Source organism: Drosophila simulans, chromosome 3R (assembly GCF_016746395.2).
Source record: "Drosophila simulans strain w501 chromosome 3R, Prin_Dsim_3.1, whole genome shotgun sequence".
In the NCBI taxonomy this organism is placed as follows: domain Eukaryota; kingdom Metazoa; phylum Arthropoda; class Insecta; order Diptera; family Drosophilidae; genus Drosophila; species Drosophila simulans.
Genome location: NC_052523.2, coordinates 22,068,440 through 22,092,616, shown reverse-complemented (window position 1 = coordinate 22,092,616; position 24,177 = coordinate 22,068,440). Strand labels below are relative to the sequence as shown.

At 39.5% G+C, this 24,177-nt stretch overlaps 1 protein-coding gene across 5 annotated transcripts; it reads right to left on the bottom strand.

The window, feature by feature from the left end:
* Positions 1-42: 42 nt before the first annotated feature.
* On the bottom strand, positions 43-24,001 carry LOC6729674 (Kv channel-interacting protein 1). Of its 5 annotated transcripts, none has more exons than XM_016177540.3 (7): positions 23,806-24,001; positions 23,144-23,527; positions 12,637-13,101; positions 11,865-11,934; positions 11,550-11,620; positions 11,286-11,480; positions 43-3,152 (listed from the first exon to the last, which is right to left on the bottom strand). In XM_016177540.3, exons 3-7 carry the CDS (start codon positions 12,790-12,792, stop codon positions 3,024-3,026), a joined length of 621 nt encoding a protein of 206 aa, XP_016036336.1. In that variant the 5' UTR covers positions 12,793-13,101; positions 23,144-23,527; positions 23,806-24,001; the 3' UTR covers positions 43-3,023. The 5 variants fall into 5 exon arrangements, with proteins under 5 accessions (XP_016036336.1, XP_039151732.1, XP_016036338.1 ...); XM_039295798.2 differs by having other exon boundaries at positions 23,144-23,506; XM_016177542.3 differs by having other exon boundaries at positions 23,144-23,462.
* Positions 24,002-24,177: the final 176 nt, after the last annotated feature.

Sequence of the window (24,177 nt, the reverse complement as noted above, 5' to 3'; positions counted from 1 at the left end):
TTTACCCAATTTGTTGTTGGGCTTGTTTTTAAATGTATCTTCTTAATCTTTGGTTGGTTTTCATTTTAAGTGGCATGAAAACTTTTTTGTTCTGTTATTAAATTGTAGGTCTTATTTTCAGACTAAAACTTAAGTACAACACAATTTTAAATCAAATGTTCGAGAACTTAAACCGTAATGTGATTTACTAAAATTAAATTCCATTATGTATTTTCTAAGTAGACAATACTTAACTATAGGTACATTTTAGTGGATTTTGGTATAAACACATTTTAGGTTCTTTTAAGGAAAGCTATTCATTAGTGTTAATTTGAAATGTTTACAACAAATAGCTTCACTTTAAGAATAATGAATATTTAAGGGCAATATCAGCATTTTTAGTGAATAATAATAAAATAATGAATTTTTCGCAAATGGTTTTGTAGTCATTTTTTAGATTAATTATTGTAGGTGTTTTATATAAGTAATCGCTTAAAGAGCTTACTATAATTTACTTATAAACAATCCAAATCACTAACCACGTTTTCTTTGTTAATTATTTTGTTGTTATTTATTATTATTATTGGGATAGCGCAAACCATTTATATAGTTAACAAAAGGTTTAGGATTCCATCATGTTCTATGGAATCTTTGCTAAAAAAATTATTATCGTAATTTACATTTACTATAGGTACATTTGGATTAAATTTACTTTTAACGAAATACGAATTAAACGTTGTTTTAAAAATAAGTTACACCACTTTAGTTACACCTATTATGTTCTAGATTCGGAAACTGATTCCAGCTAGCTAGTACAAATTAAACGTCGATTTCGACATAGCTTTTGGATAATCTAGATAATTATCTTTTCGGACATTTAGCAGCTAAAACCGATTTCTAAACAGTATCTTCCAATTCGACTGGTTAAATAAATAATCTTTAGTTTAATATTTAAGTTTTTAACATTAGTATAAGCGTTTCAATTTCATTATTTATTATGTTGACTAGTTAGACACATAGCTTTCCTCAATTCGAATGATAGATTAATATCAATTAGTTGCTTTTTTGTATTTTTTTTGTTTTGTTTTTGGACAGTGTACGCTCATATTGCATAGATCGTTTCTTAAGAGTTAGAAATCGTGGGTGGTTTAACGAGTAGGTCGCATAGGTATTTGTTTAGACAAGAATACTTTTATATTCAACAAAATGTTCTTGTTCAACACATTTACTAATGCTAAGATTATTTGATGATGGAATCGCTTTAAATGGCTTTGCCGTTTTGATGGGAGTATCTTTAACTGATCGTTCCGTTTTATATTTGAACCCTGTCTGAAGAATGGTGGAAGAATCCTTGCCTGGTAGGTATGCTTAAAAATTTTAAATATTTTTATGCTTAACCAAGTTGTAGGCTTGTTGAAGCTCCGATTCAACCTAAATTAAATTATGGTTGAATCATTATAAAGCGCCTACGTGTAATAATTACGGTTGGCATAGTTTTCAAAGGCCAACATTTAGATATTTCTCGTCTAAAACACAGTTAACACATTTTAAACGACACCTGCTAAGTTGAGTATTTAAATGAAAAGCTTGTGACGTCATTAAACCACTGATTCCTGATTTTCATTTCATTTCCTAGTGTCCTTCGCTTAAGGCTTTTTATACAGAAAATGGTTTTTGTTTGAAGCAACAATGGAAGAACAATGTGTACAACTAAAAGCGGAAATAGGAAATATCAAACCACATTGATTGTCTTGTCTTGTTCACGCACAATTAAGCATTCAATGTTTTTATAAAAACGGTCGCGTTTCATTATTATTATATTATTACATTTTCATTTCGCTGCACAAGTTTTCTACATTCCCAAAGACATTCCTCTGAAGCTTTTTTGGGAAATGATGAAATGGGTGTACAAAATCTGGGGGCTTCACGAAAAACCGGGCAAAGCGTCGCGTGCTTGTGTGTAAATATGTTCTGGCAAGTGTAATTTAATAAAAATGTAATTTAATTGAAGAGTCGTGTTGAGAATTGCATTTATCATTAAAAAATCAACACGACCTTGTATAAATATTAAATCAAGCGTAATTGTCAAGTGCTATTTATATATCGGTGGTTGGTCGGGCACACAAAACCCAGGCATTATTTATTCATCTGTTTATGTAGTATCTATTTTTTTGCCATTTTAAACCAATATGGCTGGGAGATAGCTTTATTGAGACAAATTGTAAATTCAATTAGTTGATGCAAAACAATAACACACACATTAAAACATATGGGGCTAATAGAACTTTCCACAATCTGAATTTATTTAATTTATACTGCAATTCGCGTTTTCCTTCCTAATTGACAGTAAAGCAAAAAAGTATCTTTCAAATCAATTAAATCGGATATATGACTACAAAGGTGAACTAAGGAAATCCATTTGTTTGGTAACTTTTCTTTTAGCTAAGTGTAAATTTATACTTTAGTATTCTATTATTTGTTATTGCGTAATTATAGTAAAGTAAATCGTGTTGAGAGCTCGGTTTCTCTTGTTGTCGGTATACCAATTCCATTCCTGAATCAAACATTTGGTTTGGTGGTTTAGTTTAGTTCTGTTGTCGAAATCAATTTCATTTACACATATATCATATCATACATGTACATATTTATATAGTAAATACATATATATATAAGACCAATTCGCTTTTCACGGCAGGATTAAATTCATAATATGCTCAAAAAATTACATATTCTTTATAATCAATCTTAGTCGACCTCTTCGTTAGTTATATAATAACACACTCATAAAGTTTAAAGATTTCTTCCTTCGATATTTGCCTAAACTAATTTTAATTACTAATATGTTTCATTTCCTCGTTTTCCATCAATTTCACTGGTGTTTTTCAAGCTTGCTTGGGGTTTTCCCCCCTCTTTTTTTTGTAATATTTTTGTATTTTTATTTAGGGTTGTCACTTCCTTAGAGTTGCTTATTGCACTTAAAGATCTATAAGAGATATTATAGTCCTGGAATTGCGTAGCCCTGGCTCTAGCTCCCCCTCTTGTCATCAAAGGTCGTTGTCGAACATTTGCAGCGATCGAGTTACCAAGTCGTCCTTCAGACAGGCCTCCAAAAACTCCTCTATCGTTATAATGCCATCCTGGTTCAAGTCCAATTTGCGGAACACACGATCAACCTGGATAATAAAAGGTAAAAAAAACAATGAGTAACTGAAAGACTCTTTAAATATTAAGAGCATACATAAATTTTATAAAGACACCGAAATATCCCTATTACTGATCATTAAATTAAATTAAATTAGTATTATTATACTGATTATTAAATTAAGTTATAGTGCCCTTACTCCCATTTCCGTTTATTACTCTTATAAATTTCGTTGACTGGCACAAAGTCATTTTCAATTTAATCGCTCATTTCAATTTCAGCGACTTTTCATTGGCATTTTCGTTTAAGTATTATCCGCGGGAAAAAGTGAAACCTTCATCATTAAGTAAAATATCCGCTGCTGTTTCCGCACACGAATGCATCCGTATTTCCCTGCTCTCTTTTCACCCACCCAATTTCGATTCCCGACTTATGCATTCCGTGTGTAAGTTAACACGAGCAAGTCAGAGGGGTGCGACGACCCGCCGAAATGCCATCCAAGACCGGATGGACCAACAATAACATCGGCGACGCTGAGCCAGCCCAGTAACGCATTTCGCTTTAGCGAAAGCGATGTGCAAGGGTCAGCGTAATGCGAGGCGGGCATGTGCGCGCTGGGTGACCGTCGAAGGCACGGAACTCCAGACGGCACGAGGCGCTGACTAAGCGCTCTGCTGGGACCGCTGCCTCCAACCGAAGACTTGGCGGCCTGAATAAATTTGATTTGCATTTGGTTCGTAAGATACCAGAATTCAGAGCAGTTGGCTCTAATAAAAAGAACCATTCAATACAAACGTATTTGGTTTAATTGACGCCCAACGCGCTTAAGTGTCGTAAAACCTTAAAATCCGTAGTAAAAAGATCTAGAAATCAAGGTCTCGTAATCGGGTTTTCTTTGACACTTCGGACTCGCGCGCTGCACAATAATAGTGAACAGCAACAAACAAACAAAATTATCTAATACAAAAGCAAAACAACGCTGCACAAGCAACAGTGAAAACCGCTGCATATCAACAGTAATCAGCTAAATCAACGACAGCCAGAGGATAAACGGATCAACCAGCTACCGTCTTCGATGCATTTTTATTATACCAGTATACCAATATAACATGTAAGTGAGATCTTTATTTTCAATTTACCTCTTTTAACGTCAACCAGACATGTGTGCCAATGTTTGAAAAAAAATACACATAATAAGTAACGAAATAAAAAAAAAAGTGATTGCAATTAAAAGTTCAGGTATAGCGATTTTCATTTACAAATTTAAAAAAAAAAAAAAAAAAAAAAAACAAATGATGAAGAAGGAAAATTAAGCTCTTTCTCATACAAATTATAAAAAAAATTTAAAAAGTATCATTGTCCGATGTATAGAAACAGTAACGAAAACAACGACAGTGACGAAGACTTAATACAGAGCTATAAAGACATAAGAAATAATAGCCATCAAGGGGGTTACATTGACGGTACTGAGACCGACGAAGATATAGAATTAAGTAACTTAATTGACGGCTTTACAGACAAAGTAAAAATGGTTAACGACCAGGAATTTCAAAATCAACATCAGGACCTTCAACAAGAGACAACAGCAACACAAGAACAGGCGAAAACCTCAGGTACCATTAGTAATAAAGATGTAATTAGACTCATGGAAGCGGCCGTAAATGGCGCACTAGAGCATCAACAAAAAATATTTTCAGAAAAGCTTAAAGAGGTTGAGAATAGGCAGAGAGTAAATGAGGGTGGACCCCTAGTGGTATACGAGCAAATACCACATAACTCAGCTATCTCTTGTAATGAACCACTAGACTTAGTAAAGTCCATACCAAGTTTTGACGGAAAACAAGATGAGTATGTGGCATGGCGAACCGCAGCAGTTAACGCCTACGAAATCTACAAACCATATTTGGGTAGCTCTAGAACCTACCAGGCCGTAGGAATCATACGTAACAAGGTAATAGGCCCCGCGGGAGTAATGCTTACGTCACATAATACAGTACTAAATTTTGATGCTATAATAGCTAGAATGGACTGCGCTTATGCAGAACAAACTCCAATCGAGGTAACGCAACAACAAATGCTTACTATGCGTCAGGGAGAACTTCCCCTAATGACTTTTTATAATGAGATTGAGAGAAAGCTAACTCTTATTATTAGTAAGACTTTGTTGTCTTATGACACAAATACTGCCGCTATCTTAAATAATAGGTCACGGCAGGACGCTTTGACCGCTTTTGTGACCGGGTTAAAAAAATCAGTCCGACATGTAGTTCTCTCAGCTGCGCCCAAAGATTTGCCATCAGCATTGGCTGTGGCTCAACGGGCAGAGTCTTGCAATGAGCGAGCCTGGTTCGTTGCAAACTTTAATAAAAATTTAGAGGACAAATCCTACAATTCAGAAAACCGTCGCCAGGGTAACCGTTTTCATAACACCCCACAAGGTAATAACCACAACAACTCCCAGGGTGTTTTCCAGAGAAATCAAAACAATAATGCACCGGGCACTAGTAACCAAACTAGAGGCTCTCAATTTTCTAAAAACCAAGGACATAAAGGCCAAACGCAACAGAACAGTGAATCAAATAATCCTCGTAAAAGCTATTCTCAAAATCTAGGTCCTGAACCAATGGACGTTGATCCCACATCACGTTCTAAATTTAGGGGCGAGCAGACAGCTCGCAGTCGTCAATGGTTGAACCATACGACCCAAGAGCAGTCGCATGACCAGGAGTATAGGGTAAAGTCATCCTACGAAGCAGCGGAAATCGAGGCAGATAACACGTCCGATTCGGAATCATGTAATTTTTTAGGGGAACGTCCCTGCTCCCGTACATAATTCGTACGATAGCGGGGCGGGAAATCAGGTTACTGTTAGATACAGGAGCCTCCAAAAATTACATAAAACCTTTATCTGAACTAAAACACTTCAAACCGGTGGAAACACCATTTGAAGTTACATCAATCCATGGGCACACAAAAATAAAACAAAAGTGTCTGATCCATCTATTCAATGTTAAGTCATACTTTTTCTTGTTAAACAACCTGAACGGATATGACGGAATTGTTGGACTAGATGTACTAAAAAGGGTCAATGCAAAAATTGATCTAACAAAAAACATCATTGAGCATGATCATGGTACAGAGCAGATTTTTTACTCAAAATGCAGAAATGTAAACTTTATTAACATCAATGACGTGGACGTGCCAAACGCCGTCAACGAAGATTTTAAAAAGATGATCAAAAACAGATCAAAAGCCTTTGCGGACCCAAACGAGTCCCTCCCCTTTAATATAAATACGGTCGCCACGATCCGCACTGACGGGGAACCTGTATATTCAAAACTTTACCCATATCCGATGGGTGTAGCCGATTTCGTCAATTCAGAAGTTAAACAACTTCTAGCAGACGGAATAATAAGACCATCCCGGTCGCCTTACAATAACCCAATTTGGGTTGTTGATAAGAAGGGTTTTGACGAAGAAGGTCATAGGAAGAAACGTCTCGTTATTGACTTCAGAAAACTGAATCAGAAAACAATTGATGACAAGTATCCTATACCATCCATATCGACCATACTGTCGAACATTGGAAAAGCCCAGTACTTCACGACTCTTGATCTGAAGTCGGGCTTCCATCAAATTGAGCTCGCGGAGCGCGATCGAGAAAAGACAGCTTTTTCGGTCAACAATGGGAAGTATGAATTCTGCAGACTTCCCTTTGGTTTAAAAAATGCCCCTAGTATTTTCCAACGGGCCATAGATGATGTTCTGAGAGATCACATCGGTAAAACTTGCTATGTCTACGTCGATGACGTAATCATTTTCTCCCAAACAATGGAGAGTCATGTCAACGATATAAACACGGTCCTAAAAACTTTGTGCGATGCAGGCATGAGAGTGTCTGTAGAAAAATCTATGTTCTTTAAGGAGAACGTAGAATATTTGGGATTCATAGTGTCCCGAGGGGGAATTAAAACTTCGCCTGAAAAGGTTAAGGCTATAAAAGAATTTCAACCTCCATCAACACTGTTCAGTCTCAGGTCATTTCTGGGACTGGCCAGTTATTATAGATGTTTCATAAAGGGGTTTGCTAGCATCGCAAGACCTCTGACGAATATTCTAAAAGGTGACAATGGAAAAATTGGTGCAAACCACTCAAAGAAAGTCAAACTAGAGCTGACCAACGAGCAGCGAAAATCATTTGAAAAACTTAGAAACATCCTGGAGTCTGAGGATGTCATGTTGGCATACCCAGATTTCACTCAGCCATTTGACTTGACCACTGACGCCTCTGGAAGCGGCCTAGGGGCTGTTCTTTCACAGAAAGGTCGTCCAATCACCATGATCTCTCGTACGTTACGCGGAACAGAGATTTCAATGGCAACAAATGAACGAGAACTACTAGCAATAGTATGGGCACTCCAAAATCTCAGAAGCTATTTATATGGCGTAAAGAAGTTAAACATCTTCACCGACATCAACCACTGACCGGTTCAATGTCGGATAAAAATCCGAATCCCAGGCTCAAAAGGTGGAAAGCGTTTGTTGATGAACATAACGCACAAGTGTTCTACAAGCCGGGTAAGGAAAACCACGTAGCCGACGCCTTGTCGCGGCAAAACGTAAATGCTTTAGATAACGATACACACTCCGACATCGTTACTATCCACAGCGAGGAGTCGTTGACCTACACTATAGAGTCAACGGAAAAACCTGTAAACTGTTTCAGGAACCAAATAGTGATCGAACAGGCAGATTTCCCGTCTATAAAGTCGATCATCCTTTTTAAATCAAAAACGCGTCACATTGTGCGATTTACAGACCGCACAACACTGCTTCGCTCACTAGAAGATTTAGTAAAAATAGATGTCGTCAATGCAATCCACTGCGAGCTACCTATACTCGCCTTCATTCAGCACGATTTAATCGTCGCTTTTCCCTCGACGACATTTAGACATTGTAAAAGCTTGGTCACCGATATAACAAACAGTACCGAGCAAAGGGAAATTATGACCACGGAACACAATAGGGCCCATAGAGCAGGACAGGAAAACGTAAAACAGGTCCTTCGTGACTACTTTTTTCCCAAAATGGGCCAGCTAGCGGCAGAAATCACCGCAAATTGCAGAACATGTTCCAAAGCAAAATACAATCGTCACCCAGTGCAACAAACCATAGCGGAAACACCAATTCCCGGTTATACTGGGGAAATTATCCACATAGATATATTTTCAACTGATCAAAAGCATTTTCTAACTTGTATCGACAAATTTTCAAAATTCGCTATAGTCCAACCAATCGATTCAAGAGCAATCGTAGATATCAAAACTCCGATACTACAACTAATAAATCTGTTCCCTAAAATAAAAACAGTTTATTGCGACAATGAAAGGTCTATCAACTCACAAACCATACGAACCATCCTAGAAAATAGGTATGGTATACAGGTCTCAAATGCGCCCCCCTTGCACAGCACGTCTAATGGCCAAGTTGAGAGATTTCATAGCACCCTAGCAGAAATCGCACGGTGCATCAAGATAGATCAAAACATAACCGAGACGACCGACCTCATTCTATTTGCAACAATAGAATATAACAGAACTGTCCACTCGGTTACAAATAAAAAGCCTCATGAAATAGTTCACGCTATTCCACCAGATTTTGCGGGCACAATAAGAGACAAGATCAAAGAGGCTCAAGAGAAAACACTTAGGTACTCAAATGAACACAAAGACAATAAGCAGTACCAAGTAGGCGAAAAAGTCTGGTTAAAAACCAACAGACGCCTGGGTACCAAATTAACGCCACTCTGCTCAGAAGAGGTCATTGAGGCTGATCTGGGCACGACAGTGCTTATTAAAGGGAGGGTGGTCCATAAGGACAACCTTCGTTAAGAGGGTGCCCAATTTAATTTAAAATTTTTTTTTTTTTACATTTTTTTATATTATCACTTTTTTATACTTTAGTGGCGTTTGTTACTCTCTATATTTTATATTTTTCGCACTTAGGTTAGGAAACTTGCTACTCCCGTTAGTCCTACTGACAACTCCCTCTTGGACCATAAAACTAAACGAATACTCACACGCTAACCACATACCAATAATGGACGGAGATATTACTTTATGGGACGAGTACGGTTACATGGGACATACAACGAACGTTACATCGTACGAGACTTACGCAGACGAGACGAAACACGCAATGGACTTCTTCGTGAAGGAGCACATGAGACGGGTACTTGAAACGGACTTGGAACGAATAGAGACTCTTCTGGACACACTAAAGGTACGTCACCGACATGCCCGTAGTCTTAATTTCATAGGGACTGCTTTAAAAGCAATAGCGGGGACACCTGACTCTGACGACTGGGACCAGGTGAGGCTTAGACAGGGACAGCTAACGGACTCGGTAAATGGACAGATAGAAATAAACGACAAAATACAATTGCAATTAAGCACACTGACCTCATCCATGAATTCTATTTTAAAATCAGACAACTTAGACACAGAACATTTGTACGAGACAATTTTGGCAAAAAACCGTGTTGTAATTCAAGAGCTTGAAAATTTAATACTTGCAATCACCCTTTCTAAATTAAACGTAATAAGTCCAATAATCCTGAATGACGTTGACGTAAAGGAGATTGAAAGTAAACATCCCACAAACGTTAGCGTGTCAGATATTTTAGAGGTAGCTAGCATAAAAACTTTTCAAAATCGAGACCTATTGTACTTTTTAATAAAATTTCCGAAGCCTTTGTTAACTTGTAGAAAAATAAGAATATTCCCAGTACAGCATGAAAATAGAATCTTAGATTTCGAGGACGGTAGCACGGTCGCGGATTGCGGTACGGAAACCTTCGCGGTCAAGGACTGCAATGTATCAGCGGGCACCACCTTCTGCAGGAGATCGAAAGCGCCAACTTGCGCACAACAACTCATCTCTGGCATGGTCGCCCATTGCAACACCCAGCCTGGACACTTGGACCCAGTCACCATGATCGACGAGGGAATGCTCATCACCAACGATGTAACGATAAATATCACCGACGAAAAGGGAATAAGCCGGATGATATCAGGAACTTACCTGGTATCATATACCGAAAAAATTAAAATAAACGGCACCCTTTACGTCAACAATATCGGAACATCAAAGAAGAAAGCCGCAGTTTCAGCCATGGCCCAAGTAAACGTTCTGAGGCATCTAGAGCGCCTTAGTCTGTCATCAATTCACGGAATGAGCGTTAAAAATCTGCAGCACATCAACCACCTCCAATCCCGACTGCCATCAGGCAACACCTGGATCTTTTGCTCTGTCTCCTCCACAGCCTCAATAACCCTGGTCATCATCTTTCTTATCTACCGTCTGAAAGCCAAACGTCAACAACCATCTAAGACCATTGAATCCGGGGACGACTTCATCTTAAGACAAGGAGGAGTTAACACGAGCAAGTCAGAGGGGTGCGACGACCCGCCGAAATGCCATCCAAGACCGGATGGACCAACAATAACATCGGCGACGCTGAGCCAGCCCAGTAACGCATTTCGCTTTAGCGAAAGCGATGTGCAAGGGTCAGCGTAATGCGAGGCGGGCATGTGCGCGCTGGGTGACCGTCGAAGGCACGGAACTCCAGACGGCACGAGGCGCTGACTAAGCGCTCTGCTGGGACCGCTGCCTCCAACCGAAGACTTGGCGGCCTGAATAAATTTGATTTGCATTTGGTTCGTAAGATACCAGAATTCAGAGCAGTTGGCTCTAATAAAAAGAACCATTCAATACAAACGTATTTGGTTTAATTTGTATACTTCTGTGTGTGCTCCCAATCATAATTACTCATACGCACTGTGCGCCCGGCTAACGTCAGCGGATGCTTCACGTTTCATGAAGTGTGGCTTTTGCATAAAGAATGAAGCATGCAAATCTGCGCCAGAGGAAGTGCGATGAATATGCAGATAGACATTTCAACAGAATGGCCTAGAACATAATGCTCATTGCGGATAAGCAGAGATTTTCCTTTGTACCTCGAACAAGTTGATTAAAGCCTAGCATCGATTGTTAAATGCGGTACGAGCAGAATACCAAGGTCGAAACTTGTACTTACTATAGTTTAGGCCATAGAAACTTTAATAAAGCAGAACCCCTTTGTATTAAATATCTGTTATCTTACCTGATCCCTCGCCTTGCGATCGTCCTCAGGTTGATGTGGTCTCCGACCCATAAGCTCGTGAATGGCCAAAATAATTTCACTCAGTTCGCCGCGACTGATCCTTCCGTCGCCGTTCAGGTCGTACAACTTGAAGGTCCAACGCAGACGCTCATACACAGAACCTCTCAGCAAGGTCGACAAGGTGACCAGTAAATCCTGATAAACATTGAAACGTATTAATATACGTAATGCTGCGTAGATGTTAATATAATGAGAAATAATTACCCGAAAACTAATGGCGCCATTGCAATTAACATCGAACGCTTTGAACACATAATGAGCGTATAAACTCGAATCTGTATAAATAGAACATAAGCAAAGTAGGCGTGTCAGGGTGATTTTTTTTCTTTTTTTTTTGGTTTTTAGCTATTTGGGTATTTTGGCATTTCGGTGGCAGCTGCTGCAAGGACGAAATGCTCGCTTAAATGGCGCTTTATGACGCGCTACTATAAAAAGGAAAAGCATAAGACCTTAGCGACAGCACCCGCACACACAGACACACCCCAAATGGGCGACATTTATTCACACACAAATACTTACTGCCATGTGGAAAGAATTTGGCGTAGATATCCTTAAAACAATCCTCGTGTACCACGCCCTCGGGGCATTCCTGCGAAAAAAAAAAATGAAAATGAAATCGCAATGAAAGTAAGTGTTTGCTCGGTTAATAAAGAAAAAGGCAAATGTAGGGACAGCGAGTTCCAAAAGGGCAAAAAGGACTAACCCAAACTTTTGAGATCATTTAATTACAAGTACATGAATGCCTAAGTAATGCAGTAGTCGAATGAAAAAAGCTATGCTCTACTTTCTTGCTTATCATTTGCTAAATTAAAAAGTTTAGAATTCCATCTATTTCGTAACGAAATCGAAAGTACAAGTCACCAGCCAACGAAACTTATCAATAAGGTAAACTACCAGCGAGCCAAATATCACAAAGGCAAACTATCAATGGGGCAAACTGTCAATAAGGCGAACTCTCTGGCTGAAACTATCCATTTACTTGACCCCGGAGCTCATCTCTTGTTGACCCACATATTGAAACTTTTTCGCTGAGTTGGCCTTTTTCCGCACTCTTTGGTGTAAAAGTGCTTGGACACACAATCGCTTGAAAGGAGCGAATTCATTTGCAATGAAATTCAAAACGCGTGTGCATTAAAATGACAGACATTTAAGTAGCGTTCGTTTTTACATGGCAGCTGGTCAACGAGTTGTTCTTGGCATAAAAATAACTATATTATTTAAAAGTTATTATCTAAAAAAATAATACTTTTGGAACCCATCGACTTCAGTTTATGAGAACATGGCTTCCTACCGTCTTGAATCCTCTGTACATGACGCGGATTTCCTGTTTGGTGAACTTGGTCTGCCGGCACAGATCCTCGAGGGCAACGGGAATGGGCTTAGGCACTCGTGTGTGTTCCAACTCATAGACCACCTCCTCGATGGGACTCTCCGGTGGTGAGGCCATGGCGGTTGCTTGATTATTGTTGACTGGTAGCGGTTTTTTAATTAATATCGGTGCTGATTATGATTGGCGGCTTAATATCAATTTGCATTTGAGGTGCTCGGTTTTTAGGGACGCGACAGCGAACTCATTATGCCTAAAATTCGCTGTGAGTATTCAATTTCTTTGTGCTTTTTTATGGGCTCTCAAGCTTTTCAGTGGCTGCTGCTCCTAATCCCTTTCGGCGTATCTTTTTTTTATTTCGTTTTTGGTGGTTTTTGGTTACGGTTTCCTTTGCGCCATTCTACTAAGTCGCTAATGAGGCTACCAATGCTAAAACGAAATGGAAAATAGAGAGCAGGTGAGATTGATACACTGCGAATAATAATGCAAGAATTATACATTTTATCTTAAAACTATAGAAAATAGCGGAGTCTTTAAATTTAAATGCTTAGGCATATACATTTTAAGCCTGAGCAATTTAAAAATGCTGCCGTACAAATTTTAAAATACACCCGCAATTTACAAATATTTTTCCCTTTCCACATAAATCAGTGCTGAAAGTCGGGGCAAGGACACTTGCAGCTGCCGGAAGCGCAACTCGTAGCCGCAGCTACACCTGCATATAATGGCATCGAGTATACGCCCTGTTGACTCGCGCCGCCTGAGGCAACATGCAAATGAAGATTATTATTGCGTACCATAAATCAAAGGCGAATCGAGCTATGCGCGCACTTTGGTGCACTTGCAGCACCTTTATTTCTGCCGCAAGAAATGGGCGCTGGGTGCGGTGTTTTTTGGGGGCGGGGCAATGCTGTTGCCCAGATGAAATTAATGCGCACTCAACATGCAAATGAATGGAAAGCGAACTCATTCTGACGGTCGGATTGATTCGTTTCGAACGCACAAACACTATGCAAATCAGCTTAGGTTGTTATTGAAGTGTAATTAGAGGTCTCAGGAAAGTAAATAAACTTTATGCGATTATAGGAAATGGTCTAAAAATCTATGTTTAAAGCTTTTCCATTCGTGTCTTAGTCGAACATATTTCTTGTCTAATTCCCATTTGACTATTCGATTACGTTTATTGCGCATTCATCATAATAAAACCAATTCGTAAATCCAATCCCATAAATCCACAAATTGAATTTTCTCGCAATGACTCGCCTGCATCAGCTTAAATCAAATCTTCGGCGAACTTTTTGCGCTTCTCTCTGACAAATTTCAACAGCACTTCAATATTTATCAGCGAAAAGTCAAAAAGTGTGTGCTGCGGACTATTTCCACTCTATTTCCATTTTGCATTTCCATTCTATTTGCGCCCACCCACACTCACATAACACACACAGCCAGGACTCTTGTTAGCTTAGGGCGGAAAAGCGGCGCGGCAGGGGGTTTTCCATTTCCGACGTCACGGTTATTTTTCAGCTGGAATTGATTAAGCGGCAGCTAGCCGAAAAACGGGGTCACTGCGAAAGGAAATAGCTTTGACAGTTTTAATCCAAGTGAAAGTATTTATATTCCTTTTGCACAGCTTCAAGTACCTAGCAACTTTTTCTATTTCTTTTCGATGATACTTATCACCCACTCATCATATATTATTTATACATTCAGCTAAATGCTGAGTGATACGCTACCGCCTCCTGTTATATAAAGTTAGAAATGTATAAAGCTAACCAAAATATTTACTTTAAGGAATTTTAGCCATTTCCAACCGTAGAAACGCTGTTGCCAAAATCAGAATACGCTAAATCAGCTTGGCAAAACTTCCAATGCGAAACTTAATTTCCCAGTAGCTTTAGGGCTTTCAGGCTCCTCCGAACTTTCTTGTTGAATACATTAATAATTTATAAATCGCCAAAGTAAGTCTTAAATATTTATGCGGCCAAAGTCAGAGTGGAATCAATAGCTTTAACCCGACGGAGCCGTGAAAATGCGCCGAGTGAGCTCTTTAAGCCAAGAGCAACTGCTAAATGTTGCCTGCCATTAGCATAAATAGCATTAAACGCGAAGAGAGCCATAAAACCGAATACAATGTCATACTTAGCTGCTCGAGCTGCAGCCAACTAATTTCATGACTCTATTTTGCACAAATCTCTGTGGCCCAGTCGGTGGGAAAAGTGGGGTGGAAAATTGGTGGTAAAATGTGGAATAAATGAGGGTAGGGTGGTAGGAGCATGCAATTGCCTGCATTTTACAACATTTGAAACCATGTTGGAGTCACGCCTTTACTATGGTCAGGATTTCCTCACATGCACTTAACGAAAATATATACCCACACTAGAACACTTAAAAGTTTTTTAAACGCTTCAACCAAGACCGTAATTAGTATTGGCTTAAAGGAACAGCAGTAATTGCTCAAGACCTGCGTTTAAAAATAAATGTTCACACCAGCGTAATTTTTCCAAGTGCCACATTCCTTTTAACACACCAGATTTTAAATGCAGTTTCGGTGAGGCCTGCGTGTGCGTTTGTGGGTGGATGTGTGTGTGCCTGTGCATGTAAAATGTTTGTCAAATATCACGTATACGACATGTGCTTCCGGCAAAGAGCGCACGAACACCCTCGAACAGACGGCCAACCGAGCGGGTCGAGTCGAAGCCATTCATTGCCAGGGCGAAGCTAATTAAATATTAAACCAGGTCATAGTGCAAACGTAATAATGTGAAAATCCCTATTAGCCAATTGGCAATTGCAAATACGAACACGAAATACTTTCGCACACAGAGGCCACAAGACACTGAAGTGCACTCAAGTCCGCTGGGAATGGGATATGCAAATTTTCTTGTTGCCAAGAACTGTATGTTTATTCATTTGTCTAATTGTGTTGTTCTTGTTGCTGCCAAGATACGGGGAATTGCGACGGACTTTTAGGGGGCTTTGCGGGTCCTGGTCCCGTGGTTCTGTGTGGCATGTCAGGACCTAAACTTATAAATGGCAACGACAACAGCAGCAGCAGCAGCTTTCGAGGCAAGGACAAGGCTTGGCCTGGCCAGAACCAGAACCAGAACCAGCTTGCATGCAGTCATGCAATGCCACTCGAATGATGGAAAAGAAAGCTAAAACTAAAACTAAAACCGAAACTAAACAAGAACGCACGCCAGGCCGCCCACTCTGCTAAACTGAAATTGTCAACAGTGGTTTATGTATTTATACAAAATAATATTTGAATTTGCTTTCCACGAGGGTATTTGTATAATAAATACAATTTTGCAGCTACCGGGATGCTCCTAATGATTTGCATCGAACAAATAAAACGAATATTAAATTTAGCAAGAAAACATGCCACAAACTCACCAAGGAGCCACAAACTTTAAACGCAATTTAAAATGAAAAATCCAATTAAATTCAAGCTAAAGTTTATATGCTAAAGCATAAATTCAACATTAATTGATATCTCCTAAGCCAGGTAAATTTGTTTATACACGTATCTATCGATTATTAAAATTTGTTATTCTCTTGGCTATCTCTCGGCATTTTTCACAGCTACATTTAGGCCATAACAATTTCAATCTACCATGTTTCTGTGCTTTCCTTAATTGCTAAAATTTATTTCAAGCTCTAGTTTTTAATCGCAACGACACTGTGCGGCTTTCATGTCTCCGAGCAGGTTCCATTGTCATTTCCTGCTGGTTTCATGCCACTTTCACGGACAACCCAGACAGAATGGCACGATGAGAGGAGTGCCAAGCTCGAAAGGCAGGGATATCTAAATAGGAACTCCAGGACCGAACCGATCCAGCACGCAACCACAAGAACCACAGAGCCACTAGAAATTCGAGAGCATTATTAAATTGCGGATATATTCACGGCATATCTGGGTCTGTATATATCATTCTTTTTGGGCCAATTGCCGTGCTGCAGACTACAATTGAATTTTTTTTGCCTAAGCTTTGGCTGGCACTCGCCCATAAGATTGGTGGGCAAATCTCGTTGCGCCTACAAAAGACAATAAATCAACGCCAATTATATGCCATTTTTTACTCCCTTTTCCGGCTTTTTCGTGGCTTTTCACCAAGGCAAGCGATGACGACAGCTGATGAAGGGCTTTCAACACTTTTCAATCCGGCTTTTGGCCAGGTCCAAGGCCAAATCGGGACACTATGTTGAATGGGAAAATAATGAAGTACGTTTGAGGAGGAGGAATACTCGCGTGAACTCGACCCAAAGTGCATTTGCATTGCCATTACGCTATCCTAATTATTGGCTGATCAATTCTGGGCAGTTTGATGTTGACGTGTGCCTTCTGGGCATTGCAGTTAATGGCCTAATTGTTTTGCAAACTCTAATTATTCAACCTGATTGCACTGAACAAGACACCTAAGTTGATGGTTTGCAAGCCGATGTATGGTTTATGCTAATTAATTATTTATTGCTAAATTGTTGAGCACGTTGACAAATGGTGTCACAAAATGGTGTTAGCTCCAAAATGGTTGACTGCTAATTTCTGATTTCACTTTAAATGCATAATTGATGATGTAATTGAAGCGAAAGACTAAGGAAAGAGGCTACTCATGTTAGATATCAATTTATTTATAAATTATATCTTTTACAAATCAGACAGCATGACGCATAATTAAAGTTGGTAATTGTGCCAAACTATATTCTGCCGATTGCCAAGAGATAGGAACTTGGCCCTGATCCAACATACGAATACGAATGGCCTATCAGCGAGTTATGAGATAGTCGAACGGAAGTCATTATTCACTATGAGGATGCAACAAAGTGCTTTTGAGCTCTATTAGCTTCGCACTGCATAAACTCGGCTTTAACCCCACCATTTGACATTCACTTTGAGATTCGCTTGGGGAAATCAGCTAAAAGCTAAAAGTGTTGATGAAAATCCCCTCCCCCTTAGCAGTTAGTTTTCGGTTGTTAATGGAAACGAGTGCGATAATTTAAGAGGGTATTTTCCAGCTGGCAACCACAACATCATCCCAGATAAGCCGGGCCAGCTGAATGCTCAAGGCAGCAATAACAAACGACTCCCAGGAGTCTCGAAAAGCAGCGTGCAGCATATGGTTTTCGCTCTCAGTTTGCAATAATTTTTTAGTTAAACATAAGAGGGAGAAGCAATTTTGGCAAAGCATTTTCACCTATCTAGAATCAACAAAGGAGCGAACCCAGCTCCGGACCATTATTAGTCGCTCCTGATGCTCTAATCGCACTTCCGGCACGCGACACGTAATTGCCGGCACCTGGATATCGTTAGGGGTATATATTATAAAGAGTAACCGAACTTGTGGGTAAAGCCATTAACATTTGGGATATAAATAGTAAATAACGTGAAATGTGGTTTAAATAGATGTTAATCATGGCGGAAGTAACTATTTAAATGTATTTTTAGAAAAAGGATCTGAGATACTTTAGTTGCAGTATGTGTAGTTAGTATTCTCTGAAGAAATTGTACATTTTAATTAAATTTCTGTTAAATTCTTTCCGAAAATGCCTATGAAAAACAACATTTGTATAGTTGCACCAATGTTTGTACGCTTTTAACTTAAGTCACATCCGAAATAAGACTTTCAAGCGTGCCTGGAGCAAAATTGCAGCTGAAGTGGTCTCATCCAAAATGGAGTAGCAATCACAGATGAGCAATTCCTGCACTTACAGTCGGCTGGAATGATAAACTTAACCATGAACTGTATACATTTCGAGTGTTAGGGCCACTTGGATTCACTCGAGCATTAGATGGCAATCAGCTCAGGATACACACATGTTTAGATTCCGAGGGCTGAGGGAAATTGTGATGGCGGAAGCTTGTTACTGACAATCTCTGGTGCAATCAGTATTCATTAATTTGGCAGCCGTTAGGACTTACTAAAAATGCAATCTATGGCAGCAAGCAGAATATTAGAGACTTCTATGCAAACTGGCAGGCGAGCAATAAAAAAGTTTGCACGCTGCACTTCCGGGCATGGGGAAAGTTTTACTAACTCCCTCGTCCAGAAAATGCAGTTATTTTTGGCAATGGCCAACAAGAAACTGACTTCATTGTTGGCCAGGCCAACAAAAAGCCTTGTAAGGAAACTGCCAAAATAGTTGCAACGACTTCAAATGGGCTGCGTTTCTCGGCTGGAATTATTCGGTTTTGGGGGAGTAGTTGGGCATTCACAATTTGGTATTCAACTGTGCGAAATTCTGAACAATAAGTCGTTACATCGGCGCACACACACACAAATCTATAAGGAGAGCCACGGATGTTCGAGGATATTTCCACCCGCTAACCCTGTTGGCCCCCGGAACTTCCGGTTCGGCGATATGCGCCAACTTGCAGACAATCATTCGGTCTGTGGCTGTGCCCTTTTCTTGGCCAAAATGGCAAAAGCTTAGCGGGCTTTGGCCAAGCTATAAATATGCCGAGATATGTTCATGAACTTATTGCTGCGTGGGTGTATGAGCCGCAAAACTTGCCAGGATTGGTTTAATTTATGAGCTGACTTAATTTATTTCCGCCAAGGACAAGTCAAATTCGATCGAAGCAAGTTAAATTGGCTTAGAGAACATAATTGCTTAGCAGTGATATAATTTGTCTGTATATGTGATTTCCGTTAAACTAGTCAAAAAATAGACGAAATTATTATTCTTAAAACATTACGAATAATCAGAACTTTGGTTACCCGCCGCACTCAAAAACCAATTACATATTTGGGAATTTGTTTTCTCAACTTAACGTTGTTCTGCGAAAAATCAACTACATAACAAACTTTTTTCTTCTTCCCCAACATTTGTTGTTCGCCATGGACATGAAAATCTACAAGAACAATAAGCCGACCAAATAATATAAAAATGTTGCCAAAAACAAGAACAACGGGCCACGGTAACAACAAAAACAATGGCAATGGCAATAAAAAGAAACATTCAACTCTCGCAACTCATACAACTTGTCAGAAAACAGAGAGAGAGTGAAAAGCGTGGAAACTGCCCAAATTGGGGGGAAAATTCCGAAAAGTATGCAATATTTTTTCCAGTTGGTCCTTCAACTTTTCGTGGCTCGTTGCTGACTTGGCAGGCCCGACATAGTAATTAATGCCTGTAAGTGGTCCGCGTGGGTGGCTGAGCATAGTTGTTGCCACTCTTTTTAATAGGCTGCTCGTAAAAAACTAGGGTATGATTTAACTATTAAGGGAATGTTTATTATAGTATGGTTATAGCAAAAAAGAGTTGTTTCAAGATTGAAATCATTTTGTTTTCATAAAAAGGTCAGTGCCGGGTATGTGATAGTCGAGCCCTGCACAATTTTCGCTGTACTCATCAGCGGAGTGCTTGGACTTGGCTTGTTAATTGCATGTTGCCAACATATGTTCGCTTGTAAATGTGGATTTCCGCCCATCCCCCAGTGGGGCAATTAAAAAATGTTACCAAAATGCTCGGCTGCAAAGACATTTAACTTTTCTGAAATTGCGGGTAATTTCGTTTCGTTTCGTTTCTTTCTTTCTTGCTTTCCATCGGATGTTTGTAACACATGGCGTATGCGTGTTACGGCTACAGGCGCTAACTTTCGGACAAACTTTGCTCTTATCAGCTGGTGATAAAAATATAAGAGGGAAACAAAGAAAAAAAAATGGGGAAAACCTCCGCAAAATGGATGTTCGTATGGGATGTGCAAGTTTTATAGACACATCTGGCGGTTGGCTATATAAATTTCAAGTTTGTTGCTGTTTGAAAGCTAAACGATTCCTTTTTTTCCTAGCTGTTGCATATGTGTGTATGCCTGCACACATGTTTTATGGCTTTAACCATGGGAGGAGGAGTATTTTTTTGCACGATAAGTTGACCATTAATGGTCGCCAAATGCTGGCAAATTGATGTTCACGCTGGGAATGGCTTGCGGTTGCCTTTGGTGGCATAAAATGCTTACATGTACATATTTAAAGCACTTTAAATGGTTTGTGGTTATATTTTGTACGAAGAAAATATACCGGAATATTATTAAATGAAGATCTAAAGTTTGAGCTATATGTGCGCAGGTATTTTGTTATAATATTCTTCGGTAACTTGATACTTGGTTGGCCTTTTGTGTAAGTTACTTAACTGAAAGTCAGTTCGTTTGACCAGGCTTAATTATTCAACGAAGACAGGAGGACGTTTGGCGATTGTCACGCCCTTTGCTCATTACTCACTTAGGCCAAGACAATATCATTCGATTGGGCCAGTAATTACCAGTGTCATTGAATGGCCCACGCATCTAACACCCAAAGTGATTAGGCACTTTATAGCCGAAAAGCGTTGAATCACTTTGCAGCTCACAGCTGCGGTTCTCCTTTGGCATTGCCTTGCGTGTCTTTGCGTTTTCCTTAGAGTTTCCTTTTGGCCAAGGCCACGGTGTTTTGACCTTTAACTGGTAAGTAATAGTGCCCAGATGTGCTGCACAAAATGTTTAAATTTAACATATATCATCTACCAATATTTATTTTGTGGGCTGTCATCGATGCTCATTCAATAATTGAATGTTTGAATGATCAGCCATTATATAGCATCCACTCATCGGTTTTTTATTATATTTTATTTTATTTTTACAGTTTCCAAGTTCATTTTTTCAATGTTGGCTCGCGTGAATTTTATTTATAACTTTTCTATTTGCAGTTTCGTGTAGCATACAACCCGGCGACCACCCCCTTTGCCCCTCACTCGCCCACTTGCAAAACAACAGCAGCCACTTTTATGTAGGCTCTTTACCTGTATCTGTGTGAGTGTTTGTGCATCTGTGTGAGTGAGTGGGGATGTGTCTGTGTGTGGATGAATGAAACTAGAGCGCACCTTGATTCTATTTTTAAATGCCACACAAAACAACAATTGTCGCTTAGTTGCGCGTTAAGTGTTTTTCATCCAGCTTCCTGCGACCAAGTTCATTTTATTCTTAGGATGCAGATGCAGCTTTTCTCGGCTAGAAGCACTTAAAATAGTTGGCCAAATAGTACAAAGGATTATATAAATAGATCGCAGCGAATTTAGCTTAGCAAGGACCTCGTCGTGTAACACTCGTCAGAAATAGTAATTCAAAAGGTTGGGATTCCCAACTTGGTAAGTACTTATATCGCTTAAAATAAAAATATAAATATATAGAAAAAAAATATATCACATAATTGCATTTTCTGATTTTCCTACTTGAAGTTACTTTTTGAATCGCTGAAATTGGATTACAATTCGACAGCCCTCAGATTAAACCCAAATCGATCACGAATCAATGTCGCACGAGTTGGAAAACTATGCCAGTAGAAGTTGACTTTTTAATCGGCTTGTGCATCTAAATGGAATTGGCATTTATTTTATGGTTTATTGCCAGGCAGCACGATAGTTGCTTTTGTTGCTTATCAATTGTTGCACACAACTTTTGTTTGTTTGTTTCTCCGTAACAGCTTGTCGCGGATTAAATGACACGGAAATTGGGCTGAATAATGGGAATTTTTAATGATGCAATTTAAGCGCCTTATAAAGAGAGTGTTGCCACTTTCGGGAATAATTAATTTTGTAATATTGTTATAGGAAATAAAACAAACAAATCTTTTACTCTAGGAATATGCTACTATAATCGATTTTCATATATGACTGCAATGCTAAAATATAACATATGTAAAGCTTCACTATTTTGGAAAATTATAAACAAGTTGTCGACACTTCTGGCAAAAGTTAAAAATATGTATGAACAATTTAAAATATTTTTCACAGTGCCGTAAACAGTAAACAATTGCTGCCAGGTGCGTCTTCAAACACAGATTCTTATTTGTTTAAATAAATATGAAAATTAACATTTCAATAGTAAATCGAAGCCTCACATACAATTTTAAATATAATCTCACAAAAATACTCTTTGATGCGTTTTTCAAAGATTTTCATTATTTTCCTCAATTGAATGAATGAAAAACCTGGCACAGCTCAAACTTCAAATAGAGCCCATAAATATTTTCCATAATTTCGCGAAAAATAAACAAAATATTCGAGACTGTTTTTTCGCATTTTCCAAGGTGAGTGTGTGAATTTTCACTAGCCTGCATGTGTGCGAAATTGAGCTGGTGTGCGTGCGTGCGACTTTGGCGCCTAGTCAAATAAATCGCATGCGATTAAAATTTTATACAAATAGCTTTAGAAGCGTGCGTTTTGCTTTGTTGTGTTTCATTTGCCGTGCCATTTCCACCTTTTCACTGTTTGTTTTCCTTTTTTCTCTTTTTTCATTTCTAGTCTTAAGCTGCGTTGTTTTTGGTTTTTTTATGGGGGCATGGCGTCAGTTAAATGAGTTGTTGTTTATAGTTCTTGAGCATGTGTGCGAAAAATTTGCATTTGTAGCGTAACGCTTTTGTTTACTTTGTAGGTTAGTTTGTTGGCCCATTGACTTATATACACACACTCGGCTAAAATATAACATATATATATTTACCTTCGATGCCTTTGGATGGCGGCGGTGACGAAGAAAGCGGCGAAAGCAGACGGAGAAATTGGCCAAAACGGAGATGAGGGAGGTGGGAGGAGTTGGTGGATGGCTGATGGTTGAGATGGGTGGTAGTGGGCGGTTGGTTGGGTGGTGGTGGGTGGTATTAACCTCAAAGCATGCCAGCAAACAGCTCCTCGAAAGCACTTGACTTGACTCCTTTCGATATTTATATTTTCCTGCCCTTCTTTGCGTGCCTCGTTTTAATTTGTTAATGATTTGGGCTTATTCATTTATTTGCATTATTTGGCGCTCACTCTTCCCAACTCTGCTCATTTGGTGTTATGATACATTTTAGCAAAACTTGCGGTCCTGTCTCAACGATTGTTGTTGCTGTGCGGAAAATGCCAAGCAGCAAATGTAGCAGCAGCAGCAGCGGAAAAAGAAACAAGAGGAAAAACTGTATCTTTTAGATCCGGGCATATCCTTTATCTCGAACAGCGACTGCGACGCTGGCAGAGGCAGCAGCTGTAGCTGGAAAATTTCCTCCAACTTGTTTGTCCTAACTCTCGCGTTGCTTTTCAAAGCCACTTGCAAAGTTTTAGCATTTAAGTTAAATTTAAAGCTGCATTTTTCAATGATACAGCAGCAGCAGCAGCAACAATCGTTACCATATATAAAATCCAGCAAAAGAAGAACTCGATAGCAGCAAAAACCGCGCAGCGTTTTCCCCGTTTACCGTTTCGCCGTCAGACACACACTTTTCCACACACTTTTCCCTCGAATAAAGCCAGAAACCGTTCGACGCGCGCACGCGAGTGTCCTATACACAACTGATTACAGGACTGCGAAAATGGAAAATGTTTGCCAGCAGCGACGCTTCGGCACTCGGTTTTCCCTCGCTCGGAAAATCTCCGGCTATCGCAGCCAGGCTTTCTGTTGCCGAAATATCCGGAGCCACTCCGCCGGAGACGGAGAGCGAGTTCGCCGGAGAGTGGGTGCGCACTCACTTGGGTTGCGGGCGGCACATAGGGTATAGCATA